At 40.9% G+C, this 22311-nt stretch overlaps 1 protein-coding gene across 1 annotated transcript in view; it reads left to right on the top strand.

Annotated features, from left to right (window-relative positions):
• Nucleotides 1-1293: 1293 nt before the first annotated feature.
• WNT11 (Wnt family member 11) overlaps nucleotides 1294-22311 on the top strand; it is a 34156-nt gene continuing 13138 nt past the window's right edge. Inside the window, exons 1-4 of the mRNA XM_068117050.2 lie at nucleotides 1294-1661; nucleotides 1854-2083; nucleotides 4358-4638; nucleotides 4768-5060. Coding sequence (XP_067973151.1) covers nucleotides 1555-1661; nucleotides 1854-2083; nucleotides 4358-4638; nucleotides 4768-5060 — 911 coding nt within the window. The 5' untranslated portion in view covers nucleotides 1294-1554. The remainder of the gene's footprint in view (nucleotides 1662-1853; nucleotides 2084-4357; nucleotides 4639-4767; nucleotides 5061-22311) is intronic.

Below are 22311 nucleotides of genomic sequence, written 5' to 3'. Positions count from 1 at the left end.
TTCGCCGACACACAGTTAGAAACAAGAATCCAGTTTAAATTTGAACCACCCTCGAACAATTGCACCATTTCCTGCCGAGCTTGCAAGATGGATCCCAAACAGGGACGCGAGATGAAGGCCGCACAGTCCTGGGGTCTTGAACCCAACAGTCCATTCTATTGAATGTGTGGAAAAAAGGAATGACTGGGAAAACAGAATCGGTCATGGCTGCATGGGTGAGTGAAGACCGCGGTGGGTCCACGCCGACAGATGTATGTAATTGGTGGCTTTTTTTTGCATTTTCCAAGGTGAGTTCCTAAAACTGCAGCGACGACCCAAATGCTGCGTCAGTGACAAGTCCGTGCATGTGGGTCCCCTCACCCCGTCCGTGCGTGCGGGTTCCTTCGCCCCATCCATGCGCGTGGGTCCCCTCGCCCCGTCCGTGCGCGCGGGTCCCCTCGCCCCGTCCGTGCGCGCGGGTCCCTTCGCCCCATCCGTGCGCGTGGGTCCCCTCGCCCCGTCCGTGCGCGCGGGTCCCCTCGCCCCGTCCGTGCGCGCGGGTCCGCTCGCCCCGTCCGTGCGCGCGGGTCCCCTCGCCCCGTCCGTGCGCGTGGGTCCCCTCGCCCCGTCCGTGCGCGCGGGTCCGCTCGCCCCGTCCGTGCGCGCGGGTCCCCTCGCCCCGTCCGTGCGCGCGGGTCCGCTCGCCCCGTCCGTGCGCGCGGGTCCCCTCGCCCCGTCCGTGCGCGCGGGTCCGCTCGCCCCGTCCGTGCGCGCGGGTCCGCTCGCCCCGTCCTTGCGCGCGGGTCCCCTCGCCCCGTCCGTGCGCGCGGGTCCCCTCGCCCCGTCCGTGCGCGCGGATCCCTTCGCCCCATCCGTGCGTGAGGGTCCCCTCGCCCCATCCGTGCGCGCGGGTCCCCTCGCCCCGTCCGTGCGCGTGGGTCCCTTTTCCTTGTCCGTGCTGCTGAGCATTGCATGTGGAGGGGTTTGTGCTCAGGAATTCTAATTGAGGGTTTTCGTTTTGCAGTCACACTCCAGAGGCGCTAATTCTCTAAGAGTCTAAGTGGTAAAAATGCTGGGCCGGACCCACCCGGAATCCAAAACCTCCGAGCGTCGAACAATTCCATTGGCTCTCCCCCGAGCTGTCCATTCGTGATAAATGGCGGAGCCTCTACATTTGTGATCGCATATCCAAAACTACCCGAGCACGTGCTTTCGATGTCGACTTGCTGAGCCAAGCCGTGCTCTGCAGGGGGCGACGTTTCTCAGCGAAGCAAGGAGCGAGGAAGTGGGGGTGGGAGGACGGACACGCGGGTGTGCGAAAGATCCGGGGAGAGGGTTGGGGGCTGGAGGGCGAGAAGAGAGGCAGGGTCGGTGAGGCCGAGGGAGCCAGAGTTTTACGTCTGCGGGGAACCGGGACATTCGGGAGGCAGGCGGCCGCTCCTACCAACGGGCTCTCTGATGCGACACCAAAATATTTGAGCCAAGAGGATTCGAAGGCAAAAGCGAGGGAGGCCGGCACAGCCAGGCAGGTGTACCTGCCTATAATCCTTCCCTTCCAGGACCGAGTCTCACCCCATGCACCTCGTGCCCACCGTGCGAGGAGCCATGCTCACCAGACTCGCAGTGGCGGCTCTGTTCGTGCTCACCATGCACGCGGCCACGTGCATCGCCATCCGCTGGCTGTGAGTGATCGACCGGTCCGCCTTTCTGGTCGACAAAGTCGGATTTTCCGAAATTCCGGCCGGTTAATGCCGAAAACCTCGTTAAGAGCAATGGGGATAAAGAGAGGCGCACGGTGCGACGAATAATGCTGTAAAGACATTGCGGAGGTCTTCCCCACTAAATGCACCCCTTGTCCTTTCTTCCCTGACCAGCGCCATTGCGGACTCGGACTCGCCATGGAACCACACTGCCCAGTGCCGCTCGGTGCCGGGACTGCTGGGCGCGCAGATGCGCTTTTGCCGGGACGCCCTGGAACTCATGCCCGTGTTCGCAGCCTCTGCTCGGTCTACCCGCCGGACATGCGAGGCCGCTTTCTCCAACATGCGCTGGAACTGCTCGTCGGTGCGCCAGGCACCCTCCTTCGCACCGGACCTCGAACGGGGTGAGTTTGTGATGAAAACTCACCCGTCTATCCAATGTTTGAGGAACTATCCCATTGTGAGAGCAAAATCAATGGTGGAACTCTTGTTCATAGTTTTTCCCATTGTTAGAACAACTGATGGTGGAACTGTTGTTCACTGTTCTTTCCCATTGTTAGAAAAAGATAAATGTTGGAACTGTTGTCATTGTTCTTTCCCATTGTTAGAAAAAGATAAATGTTGGAACTGTTGTTCATTGTTCTTTCCCATTGTTAGAATAACTTATGGTGGAACTGTTGTTCATAGTTCTTTCCCATTGTTAGAACAACTGATGGTGGAACTGTTGTTCATAGTTCTTTCCCATTGTTAGAATAACTGATGGTGGAACTGTTGTTCATTGTTCTTTCCCATTGTTAGAACAACTGATGGTCGAACTGTTGTTCATTGTTCTTTCCCATTGTTAGAATAACTGATGGTGGAACTGTTGTTCATTGTTCTTTCCCATTGTTAGAACAACTGATAGTGGAACTGTTGTCATTGTTCTTTCCCATTGTTAGAAAAAGATATATGTTGGAACTGTTGTTCATAGTTCTTTCCCATTGTTAGAATAACTGATGGTGGAACTGTTGTTCATTGTTCTTTCCCATTGTTAGAAAAAGATCAATGTTGGAACTGTTGTTCATTGTTCTTTCCCACTGTTAGAAAAAGATCAATGTTGGAACTGTTGTTCATTGTTCTTTCCCATTGTTAGAACAACTGATGGTGGAACTGTTGTTCATTGTTCTTTCCCATTGTTAGAAAAAGATAAATGTTGGAACTGTTGTTCATTGTTCTTTCCCATTGTTAGAATAACTGATGGTGGGACTTTTGTGCATTGTTCTTTCCCATTGTTAGAAAAAGATAAATGTTGGAACTGTTGTTCATTGTTCTTTCCCATTGTTAGAACAACTGATGGTGGAACTGTTGTTCATTGTTCTTTCCCATTGTTAGAATAACTGATGGTGGAACTGTTGTTCATTGTTCTTTCCCATTGTTAGAACAACTAATGGTGGAACTGTTGTTCATTGTTCTTTCCCATTGTTAGAATAACTGATGGTGGAACTGTTGTTCATTCCCATTGTCAGAATTAGATCAATGTTGGAACTGTTGTTCATTGTTCTTTCCCATTGTGAGAACAACTGATGGTGGAACTGTTGTTCATAGTTCTTTCCCATTGTTAGAACAACTGATGGTGGAACTGTTGTTCATTGTTCTTTCCCATTGTTAGAATAACTGATGGTGGAACTGTTCATTGTTCTTTCCCATTGTCAGAATTAGATCAATGTTGGAATTGTTGTTCATTGTTCTTTCCCATTGTTAGAACAACTGATGGTGGAACTGTTGTTCATTGTTCTTTCCCATTGTTAGAATAACTGAGGGTGGAACTGTTGTTCATTGTTCTTTCCCATTGTCAGAATTAGATCAATGTTGGAACTGTTGTTCATTGTTCTTTCCCATTGTTAGAATAACTTATGGTGGAACTGTTGTTGATTGTTTTTTCCCATTGTTAGAATAAGATCAATGTTGGAACATGTTGTTCATTGTTCTTTGTATTATCACAAATCACCAGATCAGTAGCATCTTTATAAATAATAAAATCCTTTTGTTGCGAAATATATTCTCTCCACCCCCTCCCAATAAATTATAATTGTTACACCCAAGCACTCAGCCCTAAATAACACCCCGTAACCCTATTATTTTCGAGCCCTATAATTGCTGCAGTGCGGGGTGGCCGCCTCACACTGCACGGATGTTTCAAAGTTGAACTTTGCTGTTTGGTTTCCGGACCCAATTTGGAGCAGAACCCATCACATAAGGAACTTTATGACCGTTTTATGGGATTATAGAGAATGGTACTAAAGTGCAGGAAGCAAGACTAAAACTCCTAAAATGAGGCATATAGTTTCGCTCCTTCGTCTTTCGTGTACAGCAAATGGCTGCGGGTATCATGGGCTGGAGGGCGTGCCACCGAATGTAGTTTACCGTTAAAATGAGACATTGTAAAGAAAAAGAAAAAAACAACAAAAAAATGGCAGCATATATATTTATTTATTTATTATTATTATTATTTCCTTTTTTATATATTAATACCTTCTCCTATACTATGCACTTTTTAGGATTTTAACGCCAAACTCATGCGGTGTTTTCCGTTTAGAGCCTGGAGGAATTCAAGGATCAAAACTTGTGAAACAATTTATTTATTTAAATCATTGTTACCCCTTCCGCCATCCTTCCTTTGCCCCGTTTGCCCTTCCCAGGGACACGTGAGTCCGCCTTCGTGCACGCGCTGTCCGCCGCCGCCTCGAGTTATGCGGTCGCGAGAGCGTGCGCCGCCGGGGACCTGCACTCGTGCTCGTGCGCGCCTATACCAGGGTCTGCCCCGTCCCCGGGCTTCCGCTGGGGGGGCTGCGGTGACAACCTGCGGTTCGGGCTGCTCAAGGGCGGCCTGTTCGCCGACGCGGCGTTGCACGTACGACGGAAGGGAAACTCGCGAGCCACCAAGCTCATGAACCTTCACAACAACCTGGTCGGACGCACGGTGAGTGACCGGTGCTCCTCAAGGATTTAAAGAAAACTAAGAGTTTCAGAAAAAGTTCATCCAAAGATCGTTAACGGTAAATGTGGCAACGTGCTCCCCTTTTGCTCCCCTTCCGAATCCCAACATCAGATGCTGCTCCAGTCCGTGGAGACCAAATGCAAGTGTCACGGAATCTCGGGGTCGTGCTCGGTACGCACGTGCTGGAAGGGAACGAGCGAACTCGCCACCATCGCCGCGACCCTCAAGATGCGCTACATGTCTGCGAGCAAGGTCGTCCGACGGCGCGTGGGGTCTCGCAAGCAGTTTGTGCCCAAGGACATGGACCTCCGGCCCATCCGCAAGGAGGAGCTCATCTACATGGCCGGGTCCCCAGACTACTGTTCGCACAACGCCGAGATGGGATCTCATGGCACACATGGAAGGTGTGAGACGAGCGCGCGGAGGAGGCGTGTGTGTGTGTGTGTGTGTGTGTGTGTGTGTGTGTGTGTGTGTGTGTGTATGTGTGTATGTGTGAAGGTCCTTAGGGGGCGCCCGAGTCCAGAGCTCCACAACAACGTGCGGAAAACGACCTTGAAACAATGGCTAAAATTCCACAGCAATGGTTAAAATTCCACAAAAACATTGGCTAAACTTACACATTAGTAAAAAATTGCACAACAACGTTGCCTAAAATTACACAACATTGGCTAAAATTACACAACATTGGCTAAAATTACACAACATTGGCTAAAATTACACAACATTGGCTAAAATTACACAACAGCATTGGCTAAAATTACACAACATTGGCTAAAATTACACAACATTGGCTAAAATGACACATTAGTAAAAAATTGCACAACAACATTGCCTAAAATTACACAACATTGGCTAAAATTATACAACAACATTGGCTAAAATTACACAACAACATTGCCTAAAATTACACATTAGTAAAAAATTGCACAACAACAATGGCTAAAATTACACAACAACATTGGCTAAAATTACACAACATTGGCTAAAATAACACAACAACATTAGTAAAAATTGCACAACAACATTGGCTAAAATTACACCACAACATTAGTAAAAATTGCACAACAACATTGGCTAAAATTACACAACAACATTAGTAAAAATTGCACAACAACATTAGTAAAAATTGCACAACATTGGCTAAAATTACACAACAACATTAATAAAAATTGCACAACAACATTGGCTAAAATTACACAACACGAGCAACAGTACCCACCCTATGGGCGGGGCTTCAATTGGGAGGCATAAATGATAAGGCAAAATATCAGAAATTTAAGGCTTTTTTATTTTAAACGATTCATATAAACATCCGTTGAATCATATCACAGGCAAATCATCAAAATCTAAACAGTACATGACGCCCATTTTGAAAAAAGATTGAATTCTGCAAAACGGAAGCAGCCGCTACACGTCTTTCTCAGTCGCACGCACGTTTATGTGTGAAGAGTGCGCGCCGAATCTGTAACACGGAAGCGGCCGCTACACCTGTTTCTCAGTCACTTTGCACACGCTGCCATGTTACTTTGGAGCCGCACGTTTATATAGGAAGAGTTCGTCAGGAGTCGATCTACTCTCTCCTGGCACGTAGAATTTCAACAAAAGCCACATCACTGTTCATATCGGTAAATATTATTCCATCATGTTTGGAAAAACTGGAAAATTGGAAAACTTGGAAAATTGGGGGGGGGGGGGGAAATGGAAAAACAATATAGCCTATTTTACTCCAAGGGGTCCCAGGAATACCCACCCAAAATATCGGTGCGATCGGTTCAGCCGTTTTTGCGGTACCTTCGAACGGACAGATGAACATTTGGTGAATTATAGTAAGACTAGTGGGGTCACCCGTGGGAATCCCATGAGTATGGACGTGTGTGACATTTGGACATCTTGATTTAGATGCTGCACATTAAATTTTACAAAATGGTTAAAATGGTGTAATGAACACAATTTATTTATTTCACAAAATATGTGACCCCTCACTCCTCTCCACCCTCACGCCTCTCCAATGCCACTCCTCCTCACACTCCTCTTCAATTCCTCACACTCCCCTCAAATCGCGCCTCACTCTCCTCTCCAATCGCTCCTCACTCTCCTCTCCAATCGCTCCTCACTTGCCTCTCCAATCGCTCCTCACTCTCCAACCCCTCACTCCTCTCCAACCCCTCGCTCCTCTCCAACACCTCCTCGCACTCCTCTCCAATACCTCCTCGCACTCCTCTCCAATACCTCCTCACACTCCTCTCCAATACCTCCTCACACTCCTCTCCAATACCTCCTCGCACTCCTCTCCAATACCTCCTCGCACTCCTCTCCAATACCTCCTCGCACTCCTCTCCAATACCTCCTCACACTCCTCTACAACCCCTCACACTCCTCTACAACCCCTCACACTCCTCGCCAACCCCTCACACTCCTCACCAACCCCTCACACTCTTCACCAACCCCTCACACTCCTCTCCAACCCCTCACACTCCTCTCCAACCCCTCACACGCCTCTCCATCCCCTCACACTCCTATCCAAGCCCTCACAATGCTCTCCAACCCCTCACACTCCTCTCAAATACCTCCCCACACTCCTCTCCAATACCTCCTCACACTCCTCTCCAATACCTCCTCGCACTCCTCTCCAATACCTCCTCGCACTCCTCTCCAATACCTCCTCACACTCCTCTACAACCCCTCACACTCCTCTACAACCCCTCACACTCCTCTACAACCCCTCACACTCCTCGCCAACCCCTCACACTCCTCACCAACCCCTCACACTCTTCACCAACCCCTCACACTCCTCTCCAACCCCTCACACTCCTCTCCAACCCCTCACACGCCTCTCCAACCCCTCACACTCCTATCCAAGCCCTCACAATGCTCTCCAACCCCTCACACTCCTCTCCAATACCTCCCCACACTCCTCTCCAATACCTCCTCACACTCCTCTCCAATACCTCCTCACACTCCTCTCCGCTCCAATCGGCCCTCACTCTCCACTCCAATCGCTCCTCACTCTCCGCTCCAATCGGCCCTCACTCTCCAACTCCTTGCTCCTCACTCTCCAACCCCTAGCTCCTCGCTCTCCAACCCCCATCTCCTCGCTCTCCAACCCCTCGCTCTCCAACTCCTCGCTCCTCGCTCTCCAACCCCTCGCTCCTCGCTCTCCAACCCCTCGCTCCTCACTCTCCAACCCCTCGCTCCTCACTCTCCAACCCCTAGCACCTCGCTCTCCAACCCCCATCTCCTCACTCTCCAACCCCTCGCTCCTCGCTCTCCAACTCCTCGCTCTCCAACCCCTCGCTCCTCACTCTCCAAGCCCTCGCTCCTCACTCTCCAACCCCTAGCAGTAGCACCTCGCTCTCCAACCCCTAGCTCCTCGCTCTCCAACCCCCATCTCCTCGCTCTCCAACCCCTATCTCCTCGCTCTCCAAACCCTCGCTCCTCGCTCTCCAACCCCTCGCTCCTCGCTCTCCAACCCCTCGCTCCTCTCCAACCCTCCTCATCGTTGTTGCAGCAGCATTCTGTGCGGTTCTCCTGTCTCGTGCGGTACTTGCTACATCCTGTTCAAGTCTGCATTGACGTTCGTCGACGGACTCGTTCGCCCGTCTCATTAGTTTTCTTTCTACATCCTGTTCAAGTCTGCGTTATTCATCGACCGTCGCATTCATTTTGGAAATGGAAGTTTCCACGCAACGCATGAATTGTCACGATCAAGAGGAAGTGTCTCGTAATTATCAAATGACAAATGGCAATTAAATTACATTGTGAAAATTAAAGATTTCAAATAAACCTATTTAAAGTGTATGTGCACATAACTAATATTTTAAAAAACGAAGAAATATCTCTCGGTAATTTCCTGAAACATATTTTACTTCTGGATAATAATGTTGAATGAAATAAGAAAGAACGAAGATATACATGTCGTTTTTGTGCCGACTCTCATAAAAGGTAAAAGTAATATATCTTAAAGGAAAAGAAAAAGCGAATTTTTAATATATGTCGACATTTTCCCCGAATGTTATTTTAGGCGGTGTATTTTCGTGTATCATCGTGGCACGATTTTTATAAATATATCTCGGCAATTACGCGTGTGTGCGTGAATGTTCTCAATTATTTCTGACACCGAGTCTAAAACCATCGATAAAAATTAAATCAGATGGTGAATTCGATATAAAATCGTGAGGGTGACTCTCAATGAATGGGCTTTAGTTTACAGGCCTTTGAGAAATCATTTCGTTCTATAAACGGAAACTTTCTTGGGATTCTCTTCCCGTTTTTTTTCAACCGAGTCTAACACTATGTTAGCGACTGTTAAAAATGAAATGATATCTCGAATTAGAATTGAAATAAACCTGTGTGAGAGAGAAAGATAGCATGGGCCTAACTAAACAGGCCTCAAAGCCATTCGAGGTAATAAAATGGTGGATATTTGTTTACATGAAGCCTCTCCAAGAATGGGTGGAGCTATGGGTGGAGCTACTCTCTCAACGGAGTAAGCCACACCCCCGGACAGACGGACAGAATCACCTTCGCCTATTATAATATAGATTAGTAAAAATTGCACAACATTGGCTAAAATTACACAACAACATTAGTAAAAATTCCACAACATTGGCTAAAATTACACAACAACATTCGTAAAAATTGCTCAACAACATTGGCTAAAATTAAACAACATTAGTAAAAATTGCACAACATTGGCTAAAATTACACAACAATATTCGTAAAAATTCCACAACATTGGCTAAAATTACACAACAACATCAGTCAAAATTCCACAACAACATTGGCTAAAATTACACAACAATATTAGTAAAAATTGCACAACAACATTGGCTAAAATTACACATTAGTAAAAATTGCACAACAACATTGGCTAAAATTACACAACAACATTGGCTAAAATTACACAACATTGGTTAAAATTACACAACAACATTGGCTAAAAGTACACAACAACATTGGCTAAAATTACACAACAACATTAGTAAAAATTGCACAACATTGGCTAAAATAACACAACATTAGTAAAAATTGCACAACAACATTGGCTAAAATTACACAACATTAGTAAAAATTGCACAACAACATTGGCTAAAATTACACAACAACATTAGTAAAAAATTGCACAACAACATTGGCTAAAATAACACAACAACCTCAGTAAAAATTGCACAACATTGGCTAAAATTACACAACAATATTGGCTAAAATTACACAACAACATTGGCTAAAATTACACATTAGTAAAAAAATTGCACAACAACATTGGCTAAAATTACACAACATTGGCTGAAATTACACAACAACATTGGCTAAAATTACACAACAACATTGGCTAAAATTACACAACAACATTGGCTAAAATTACACAACACTAGCAACAGTACCCACTCTATGGGTGGGGCTTCAATTGGGAAGCCCAAAGGAAAAGGCAAAATATCAGAAATTGAAGGCTTTTTTTTATTTTAAACGATTCATATAAAGATCAGTTGAATCATATCACACGCAAGTCATCAAAATCTAAACAGTACATGGCGCCCATTTTGAAAAAAGATTGAATTCTGCAAAACAGAAGCAGCCGCTACACGTCTTTCTCAGTCGCACGTTTATGTGTGAAGAGTGCACGCCGAATCTGTAACATGGAAGCGGCTGCTACACCTGTTTCTCAGTCGCTTTGCACACGCTGCCGTGTTACTTCAGAGCCGCACGTTTATATCGGAAGAGTTCGTCAGGAATCAATCTACCCTCTCCTGGTACGTAGAATTTCAACAAAAGCCACATCACTGTTCATATCGGTAAATATTATTCCATCGTGTTTGGAAAAACAGGAAAATTGGAAAACTTGGAAAATTGGGGGGGGGAAATGGAAAAACAATATAGCCTATTTTCCTCCAAGGGTTCCCAGGAATACCCACCCAAAATATCGTTGCGATCGGTTCAGCCGTTTTTGCAGTACCTTCGAACGGAGAGACAGACATTTGGTGAACTATAGTAAGATTAGTAAAAATTGCACAACAACATTGGCTAAAATTAAACAACATTAGTAAAAATTGCACAACAACATTGGCTAAAATTACACAACAATATTATTAAAAATTCCACAACAACATTGGCTAAAATTACACAACAACATTAGTAAAAATTGCACAACAACAATGGTTAGAATTTCACAACAACAGCAAAACTAGAACAGCCCTCGGTAGAGAGAGTACATCAAACAAGTGGAAGAATTTACGTTTTGTATCAACCGATGGGCCGGATCTGGATTCAGACCTGAACCAAAATGGAATCAGCTTGTTATTGTCACCTAACCAACTCGTGCACCAAGTTTACTCATAACTCATCCACAACTTTTTGAGACATCGTGCTATAATGTATGTCGTTTTTGGCCCCATCTGTCAATGGTCAATCATCACTTGGATGAATAACCAATGGATCCGGACCTTCATAAAAATCGAATGGATTCGTCCTTGTCACACACCCAACCTGTCCACTACGTTTCGTACAAATCTGTCCATAGCATTTTCAGAGATCCTGCTCAAACAAACAGACAGACAGACAGACAGGGGTAAAAACATAACCTCCATCCACCTTCTATGGCAGAAATAATTACACAACAACAATATGGTTAGACTTTCAAAATAATGGTAAAAATTACACAACATTGGTTAAAATAACACAACATGAGTCAACATCATTTAATATTGCACAACAACATTAATTAAAATTACACAAAGACAAGTTAAAATTTCCCGAAAACATTAATGACATAACGTGATTAATTTAAACGACATAACATGGGTAATTTAAATAATGAGGTTACTTTAAACTACATAACGAGATTAATATAAAACGAGATAACATGTTTACTTTAAACCATGTAACAAGGTTACCTTAAACTACAAACTGTGGTTATTTTAAACGATATCACGATTTTATTTTAAACTACATAAAAAGGTTCATTTAAACGACATAATGTGTTTACTTTAAAATAAATAACGAGATTAATTTAAACTGCATAACGAGATTAATTTAAACTACATAACTTGGTTAATTTAAACTATATAACACAATTACTTTAAACTACATAAAGAGGTCACTTTAGACTATGTAACGAGGTTACTTTAAACTACATAATGAGGTGAATTTAAACTACATAACGAGGTTAGTTTAAACGACATAACACGGCTACTTTAAACTACATAAAGAGAATACTCTAAACTACATAACAAGGTTCATTTAAACTACATAACTGGATGAATTAAAACTACATAACATGGTACCTTTAAACTACGTAATGTGGTTAGTTTAAACTGCATAAAGAAGTTACTTAGACAACATAACAAGGGAACTTTAAACTACATAGAAAGGATAGTTTAAACAACATGACATAGTTACTTTAAACGACATAATTTAAACTACATAACACTGTTACTTTAAACGACATACTTTAAACTACATAACAAAGTTACTTTAAACTACACAACACGTTTACTTTAAACTACATAACATAGTTACTTTAAACTGCATAACACTGTGACTTTAAACTGCATACTTCAAACAACATAACATAGTTACTTTAAACGACATAACATCGTTACTTTAAACAACACAACACCGTTACTTTAAACTACATAATACCGTTACTTCAAACTACATACTTTAAACGACATAACAGAGTTACTTTAAACGACATTCTTTAAACTACACAACACCGTTACTTTAAACGACATAACATAGTTACTTTAAACTACATAACACCCGTTACTTTAAACTACATACATTAAACTACATAACACTGTTACATTAAACAACACACTTTAAACTACATAACAAGGTTACTTTAAACAACATAACATAGTTACATTAAACTACATAGCATAGTTACTTTAAATTAAATAACACCATTACTTTAAACGACATAACACCATTACTTTAAACTACGTACTTTAAACGACACAACACAGTTACTTTAAACTACATACTTTAAACTACACAGCATAGTTACTTTAAACAACATACTTTAAACAACATAACAGTTACTTTAAACTACATACTTTAAATGACATAACACAGTTACGTTAAACTACATACTTTAAACTCCACAACATAGTTACTTTAAACTACATAACGGCATTACTTTAGATGACATAACACCATCACTTTGATCTACATAACAACATAACTTTAAACTACATACTTTAAACTACATAACACTGTTACTTTAAATGACACACCATAGTTACTTTAAACACCATAACACCATCACTGTAAACTACATAACATCATTACTTTAAACTCCACAACATCGTTACTTTAAACTACATATCGATGTTACTTTAAATGACATAACATAGTTACTTTAAACTACATAACACCATCTATCTATAATTCCAGTAATCTCTGTGTGTATGTATGTATGTATGTATGTATGTATGTATGTATGTATGTATGTCTGTGACCGCTGTTTCTCGACAACCACGGGTCCGATATACTTTAAACTTGCCAGGTATATTGCTGGGGACCCGAGGATGTGCCTTTTCAAGGTTTCATATTAATCGGACAAGTAGTTACCGAGCTATGTCCAAAAAACGATTCAACCAATCAGAGAGCAGCGAGCTATCACGTGTGCCGAACGTGGCGAACAGACTCTGCCTCGGACGGCACATTTGAGAGCGTATTCATTTATTTCACGTTGGAAAACTATGTTGCCGTTAAACTATGTTTTAAAACTAATTAAAACTAATTTGCGATTCATCGTAACTGCGATTTGCGACCTCCGGACAGTGAAGACTGCACTTCCGGCAGCCAATCACAGAACGCGTTGCGTAGGCGTGGCCGATGTGAGAGCGAGCCGAGCCGAGCGCGTGCGCCATTACGGTTCGTAATTCGATTTCTTCCGGAGAAAATAATAATTTCTCGATTTCTTATGCGCATTATTTCTCCCAATTCAGTCAGAGCGAAGGGCGGAAGCGAAGAGCGTTGTTTTTTTTGTTTACGGGCGTACGGGCGGGGTAGAGCGTACGGGTAGCGTTTTTTTTTTTTTTTGGCAAGGAACGGGCACCCACGTACGGGCATGCCCTAGTTACTTTAAACTACATACTTTAAACGACATCAGACAGTTACTTTAAACTACATAACAAGGTTACTTTAAACAACATAACATAGTTACATTACACTACATAGCATAGTTACTTTAAATTAAATAACACCATTACTTTAAACGACATAACACCATTACTTTAAACTACATTCTTTAAACGACACAACACAGTTACTTTAAACTACATACTTTAAACTACACAGCATAGTTACTTTAAACAACATACTTTAAACGACATCACACCATTACTTTAAACTACATACTTTAAACGACACAACACAGTTACTTTAAACTACATACTTTAAACTACACAGCATAGTTACTTTAAACAACATACTTTAAACAACATAACACAGTTACTTTAAACTACATACTTTAAACGACATAACACAGTTACTTTAAACCACATACTTTAAACTACACAGCATAGTTACTTTAAACAACATACTTTAAACAACATAACACAGTTACTTTAAACAACATACTTCAAAGAACACAACATAGTGACTTTAAACTACATACTTTAAACTACATAACATAGTTACTTTAAACTACATAACATAGTTACTTTAAACGACATAACACCATTACTTTAAACGGCACAACATAGTTACTTTAAACTACACAACACCGTTATTTCAAACTACATAACACCATTACGTAAAACAACATAACACCATTACTTTAAAAGACATAACATGGTTACTTTAAACTACATAACACCATTACTTTAAACTACATAACACTGTTACTTTAAACGACATGAAGAAGTTACTTTAAACTATACAACACAGTTACTTTAAACGACAAAACATAGTTAATTTAAACGACATATTTTAAACTACATAACACCGATACTTTAAACTACATAATACCGTTACTTAAAACAAAATACTTTAAACTTTATAACACTGTTACTTTAAACTACATACGTGAAACTACATAACACCATTACTTTAAACTACATACTTTAAACTACATAACACTGTTACTTTAAATGACTTAACACCATTACTTTAAACTACCCAAAAAGGTTACTTTAAACCACACAACATAGTTGCTTTAAAGAACATAATGACGTCACTTTAAACTACATACTTTAAACTCCACAACATAGTTACTTTAAACTATATAACAGCATTACTTTAAATGACATAACACCGTCACTTTGAACTACATAACAATGTTACTTTAAACTGCATAACATAGTTACTTTCAATGACATAACAACATAACTTTAAACTACATACTTTAAACTACATAACACTGTTACTTTAAACTACATAACACCATTACTTTAAACTACATAACACCATTACTTTAAACTACACAACATAGTTCCTTTAAATTACATAACACGGTTACTTTAAACAACCTAACATGGTTACTTTAAACTACATTACACCGTAACTTTAAACTACATAACACCATTACTTTAAACGACACAACATAGTTCCTTTAAATTACATAACACGGTTACTTTAAACAACCTAACATTGTTACTTTAAACGACATAACACCATTACTTTAAACTACATAACACCATTACTTTAAACGACACAACATAGTTCCTTTAAATTACATAACACGGTTACTTTAAACAACCTAACATGGTTACTTTAAACTACATTACACCGTAACTTTAAACTACATAGCACCGTTACTTTAAACTACATAACGACGTTACTTTGAACTACATACTTTCAACTTCATGACATCGTCACTTTAAACTGCATACTTTAAACTACATGGCATAGTTACTTTAAACTGCATACTTTAAACTACATAACACCATGACTTTAAACTGCATAACACCATGACTTTAAACTACATACTTTAAACGACATGACACCATTACTTTGGACTACATAACATTGTTACTTTAAACTACATAACACCGTTACTTTAAACTACATACTTTAAACGACATAACACCGTTACTTGAACTACATAACCCTGTTACTTTAAAGTATACAACATAGTTACTTTAAACTACATAACACCTTACTTTAAACTCCACAACAACATTACTTTTAACGACATACTTTAAACGACATAACATAGGTTCTTTAAACAACATAACACCGTTACTTTAAACTACATAACATATTTACTTTAAACTACATAACATATTTACTTTAAACTACATAACACCATTACTTTAAACTCCACAACATCGTTACTTTAAACTACATAACGATGTTACTTTAAATGACATAACACCATCACTTTGAACTACATAACAATGTTACTTTAAACTACATACTTTAAACTGCATAACACAGTTACTTTCAACGACATAACAACATAACTTTAAACTACATACTTTAAACTACATAACACCATTACTTTAAACTACATAACACCATTACTTTAAACTGCACAACATAGTTCCTTTAAACTACATAACACGGTTACTTTAAACAACCTATCATTGTTACTTTAAATGACATAACACTGTTACTTTAAAGTACATTACACCATAACTTTAAACAACATAACACCATTGCTTTAAATGACATAACACCATTACTTTAAACTACATAATGATGTTACTTTGAACTACATACTTTCCACTTCATGACATCGTTACGTTAAACTGCATACTTTAAACTACATGACATCGTTACTTTAAACTGCATACTTTAAACTGCATAACACCATGACTTTAAACTGTATAACACCATTACTTTAAATGACATAACATGGTTACTTTAAACCACAAAACAAATTTACTTTAAACTCCATACTTTAAACGACATAACACCATTACATTTAACTACATAACCCTGTTACTTTAAAGTATACAACATAGTTACTTTAAACTACATAACACCTTACTTTAAACCCCATGACAACATTACTTTTAACTACATACTTTAAACTACATAACATAGGTACTTTAAACAACATAACACCATTACTTTAAACTACATAACATATTTACTTTAAACTACATAACACCATTACTTTAAACGACACAACATAGTTACTTTAAACAACATAACACCATCACTTTAAACTACATAACACCATTACTTTAAACGACATAACACCATTATTTTAAACTACATAACACCGTTACTTTAAACTACATAACATGGTTACTTTAAGCTACATAACACTGTTACTTTAAACTCCATACTTTGAACGACATAACACCGTTACTTTAACTACAGAACACTGTTACTTTAAATGACATAACACCATTACTTTAAACTACATACTTTAAACGACATAACACTGTAACTTTAAACTACATGTGTTAAACTACATAACACTGTTACTTGAAACTACATACTTTAAACGACATAACATAGTTACATTAAACGACATAACACCATTACTTTAAACAACACAACATAGTTCCTTTAAACTACATAACACTGTTACTTTAAATGACATACTTTAAACTACATAACACCATTACTTTAAACTACATAACACCATTACTTTAAACTATACAACATAGTTACTTTAAATTACATAACACCATTACTTTTAACTACATAACACCATTACTTTAAACTACACAACACTGTTACTTTAAACTACATACTATAAAACTACATAACACCGTTAGTTTAAACTACATACTTTAAACGACATAACACTGTTACTTTAAATGACATACTTTAAACTACATAACACCATTACTTTAAACTACATAACACCATTACTTTTAACTACATAACACCATTACTTTAAACTACACAACACTGTTACTTTAAACTACATACTATAAAACTACATAACACCGTTAGTTTAAACTACATACTTTAAACTACATAACACTGTTACTTTAAATGACATACTTTAAACTACATAACACCATTACTTTAAACTACATAACACCATTACTTTAAACTATACAACATAGTTACTTTAAATTACATAACACCATTACTTTTAACGACATAACACCGTTACTTTAAGCTACATAACACCGTTACTTTAAACTCCATACTTTAAACTACATAACACCGTTAGTTTAAACTCCATACTTTAAACTCCATACTTCAAACTACATAACAACGTTACTTTAAACTACATAACAATGTTACTTTTAACGACATACTTTAAATTAAACTCCATAACATAGTTGCTTCAAACAACATAACACCGTTACTTTAAACTCCACAACATAGTTACTTTAAACTACATAACACCATTACTTTAACCTACATAACACCTTTACTTTAAACGACATAACGAGGTAAATTTGATCGACATGATAAGTTTACTTTAAACTTCCTACCGAGGTCGATTTCAACTTTATGACAAGGTTAATTTAAACTAAATAAAGAGGTTAATTTGAACTACATAACGTGGTTAGTTCAAATGACAGGAGGTTAGTGTATACTACATAACGTGGTTAGTTCAAATGACAGGAGGTTAGTGTATACTACATAACGTGGTTAGTTCAAATGACAGGAGGTTAGTGTGTACTACATAACGTGGTTAGTTCAAATGACAGGAGGTTAGTGTATACTACATAACGTGGTTAGTTCAAATGACAGGAGGTTAGTGTATACTACATAACGTGGTTAGTTCAAATGACAGGAGGTTAGTGTATACTACATAACGTGGTTAGTTCAAATGACAGGAGGTTAGTGTATACTACATAACGTGGTTAGTTCAAATGACAGGAGGTTAGTGTATACTACATAACGTGGTTAGTTCAAAGGACAAGATGTTTGTTTATACTATAACCAACACTGTAAAACAATATTGAAATGTTTTAAATCAGACGAAAACGAATGTAAACATTTAAAACTGTTTATAATTCATATCAATAAGAGGATGCTAAACTGTTCCATCACGATATAGAGTATTATTTGTACTACACGAGTTCAAGTTAAACATTCCAAAGATGGAACATTTATTCTATAGATAATCAAAATGTCCGGGGGGAGGGGCTTGATGAAAGAACACCTATTCCTCAAGGTATATCCCTGATACATGTACACACCTCTCCCATCGTAAACACCTGTGTCATCGACATGAAGAGGCCTTGGTGGCATCTGCGTATAAATCTTAGGGACGGATAAGCAGCCACGTGCTTGGACATTTTCGTCATTGGCAACCCTAATGGTGCCAAGATGCTTTGAGGTAGTGGTCACATTGTCCAGGTAGTGCTGTGTGAGCGCAACCATTGTGCTGTAAAGTAACGCTCTAAGACAGCATGTGATGGAAGAGAAATTTTCTCCTCAGTTGCATCATGGAATGCCGAGAGAAAAATCGACATTAGAGAGATAGTGGTACCCAGAGTGCACTGGGAAGTGACGTCACTCCCCGCAAGCTTAGCGACTGTTTGTCTGAAGTCAAGTGCGTATCGTCTCATGTATTTGTCTGCAGCTGTGTGTACGATTTGTGTTGCAGTTCCTTGCGAGTCTTCGACACTGTAGAAAAGAAAATGGTTCCATCAGCATTTCAGATTAGCGGTGATGTCACTTCCTGTTTAACTGTCTTGAACTGCCTCCAGGGTTTAAATATTGGAACAACATTGGGCTTTAAATCCTTGCTATAATTCATGGATGGGTGTGTGTTTGGCGCACGACTCCTCCGACAGTTCTGGGCCGATTACATCCAGACTCACGACATAGGATCAGCATGACCTCATTTAGTGCATGGGATGGTTTTTTTTTTTGCCAGTGGTTTTGAGGGTTTAAAGAGGTGGACGCAAATTCTCTATGTAAATATGTATCATGTAACGCCGTTGCAGGTGGGAGAGGGTACGGTATTCCTGTTCCCACGTTTTATAGGGCAGTGAGGTGTGTTGAATTACAAACAGAACATATGTTTTTGCTTCATACACATAACCCAGGTTATTATTTTTTAATTTTTGGGAACGATTGAGACAGCGGTCAGTTACCTATACACCACCCAAAAAAATGTAGGTCAGAAGAACATGTTGCATAACTGGAACAAGATCGCCCGTAGGGCGGGTACTCTGCCAGTAAAGTATAATCCAAAATGATAAACATTTATAAGAAACATTACCAACAACAGCATAAAATGTTACTTGTTCACAAAAAAAACATTCATTTTATCAGTGCAGTAGAGGTCCGCTACTATTGGATCTGTATAGTTCATCTTACCCTCGTTTCAACCCCAAAAAACGACATCGACGATGTCCGAGCGTCACGTGATATCCACGACGGGTCTGTATTGGTCGCTGAGCACAGTAAGCCGCATTGTTCAAAACCTATGGAATGTTGCTCGTTAATATTATCACAAATCCAGATTAGGATTTAGGATCCAGATCCAGATTAGGATTAGGATTAGGATCCAGATTACTCAGTTCCAGAAAGAGGATAATAAGCTTGTTACATACACGTCAGGTGGGTCGACGACAACCATTGACTACCTGATGGTGCGTAGGCGAGATAGGGGGCACAAAGGTGATCCCGGGGGAGTAGGCTGTTTCACAGCACCACTTGGTTGTCTGCGACATAAGGGTGAAAGGTGCGAGGAGAGCTCGGCGGGTGAAGTACCAACCGAGAATGAAGGTGTGGAGGTTGAAAGAGATGACAGTAAGGGAGGCATTAAAAGAGAGGCTGAGTAGGGTCGAGGATGATGTGGTTGAGCTTGAAAGTGGTTGGATGTCAATGGAAGCTAGTCTGTTGGGAGCCGTTGGTGAGGTATGTGGATGGACAAAAGGACCACCGAGGCACTCGGAAACATGGTGGTGGGATGATGAAGTTGGAAAGAGGATTGACGAGAAGAGGATGAAGTTCAAGGAGTGGCAGAAGGCGAAGGGTATGGGAGCAAACAGCAGAGCATGAAAGTTATAAGGCAGCCAGGAAGGCTGCAAAGAAAGAGGTAGCAAAGGTGCAGGAGGCATGTAGGAAAATGGTCGGAGAACGCTTGGATTCGGCAGAGGGTCAGAAAGCAGTATTCAGGATTGCAAAGCAGATAGCGAAAGAGAGGTGTGATGTGATGGGGGTGAGTTGCTTGAAGGATGAAGTGGGACAAATCGTTGTCGACCCAGATGGAATTAAAGGAAGATGGAAAAGATATATGGAAATGCTGTTGAATACAGAGAATGAATGGGATGGCAACATAGAGAGTAACCCAGTTTTAGGACCGGCAGAGAAGATAACTGAGAAGGAAGTTGAGGAAGCGATAAAAGCAATGAAGGGTAGAAAAGCGGGAGGGCCGACGGGAGTTGTGGGAGATATGTTGAAGGCAGCAGGAAGTTGGGGTGTGAAGAGAATGACAGAGATCTGTAATCTGGTGGTGAAAGAAGGCCGCATTCCAGTGGATTGGGAACTGAGTACCCTCGTCCCTCTATACAAGGGGAAAGGTGATCCTCTGGAGTGTGGCTCGTACCGAGCGATAACGTTATTGGAGCATGGAATGAAGGTATTGGAAAGGGTGTTGGAGAGGAGGATAAGGAAAAAAGTGAGGATCGACGAAATGCAGTTTGGATTTATGCCAGGAAGAGGAACGACAGACGCGCTTTTCATTGTGAGGCAGTTGCAGGAGAAGTACATGGAGAAGAGGAAGAAGTTGTTTCTTGGGTTTGTTGATCTGGAGAAAGCATTCGATAGGGTTCCACGCAAAGTATTGACATGGGCATTGAGGAAGTTAGGAGTGGAGGAATGGTGATCAGAGTAGTGATGGCAATGTACAAAAGAGCGCGCACAGCTGTAAGGACGAAGGACGGGAACAGTGGTGTGTTTGAGGTGAAGGTGGGAGTGCATCAGGGGTCGGTACTAAGTCCACTACTATTTGTAGCTGTGATGGAGGTGCTGGCTCAGAACGTTAAAGGAGGGCTAACCGTGGGAGTTGTTGTATGCAGATGATCTGGTGTTGATTGCGGAAAGTATGGATGGACTGAAGGAAAAGATGAACAAGTGGAAGGAATGTATGGAGACAAAAGGTCTGAAGGTGAATATCGGAAAGACGAAGGTGATGGCAAGTGGTAAAGCATGTGGTGAGGTGGAAAGAACTGGGAAGTGGTCCTGTGCTGTGTGTAGGAAGGGTGTCGGAGTGAACTCCATTCAATGTACAATGTGAGCTGAGTGGGTTCATCAAAAATGTAGTGGTCTGAGAGGGTCATTAACCAGTGTGGTAGCTACATTCAAATGTAAGGTGTGCACAGAGGGAGCTGCAGATGGAGGAAATGTTGAGTTGGATCTTGGAGACGGCGTGAAGCTGGAAGGTGTGAAAACATTTTGCTACCTCGGAGACATGCTGAATGGAGAAGGTGGATCAGACTCGGCAACGGTTGCTAGAGTGAGATGTGCATGGAAGAAGTTTCGGGAATTGAGTGGCGTGCTGATGATGAGGGGAGTGTCGTTGAAGCTGAAGGGAAAGGTGTATGCTGCATGTGTGAGAAGTGTTATGATTTATGGGAGCGAGACATGGGTAATGAATGTAGAGCAGCAACGAAGGTTGGAAAGGGTGGAAATGCGAATGGTTCGACGGATGTGCGGAGTATCGTTGAGAGAGAGGAAGACAAATGATGAATTCCGAAAGATGATGGGAATAGAGCCTGTGATTGATGCTGTGAAGAGGAACAGGTTGAGATGGTTTGGTCATGTGTT

This window comes from Myxine glutinosa, chromosome 5, assembly GCF_964187855.1.
Source record: "Myxine glutinosa chromosome 5, kmMyxGlut1.1, whole genome shotgun sequence".
NCBI classification, from domain to species: Eukaryota; Metazoa; Chordata; class Myxini; order Myxiniformes; family Myxinidae; genus Myxine; species Myxine glutinosa.
The sequence above is the reverse complement of the archived record's forward strand: the minus strand, read 5'-3'. Positions and strand labels throughout refer to the sequence as shown.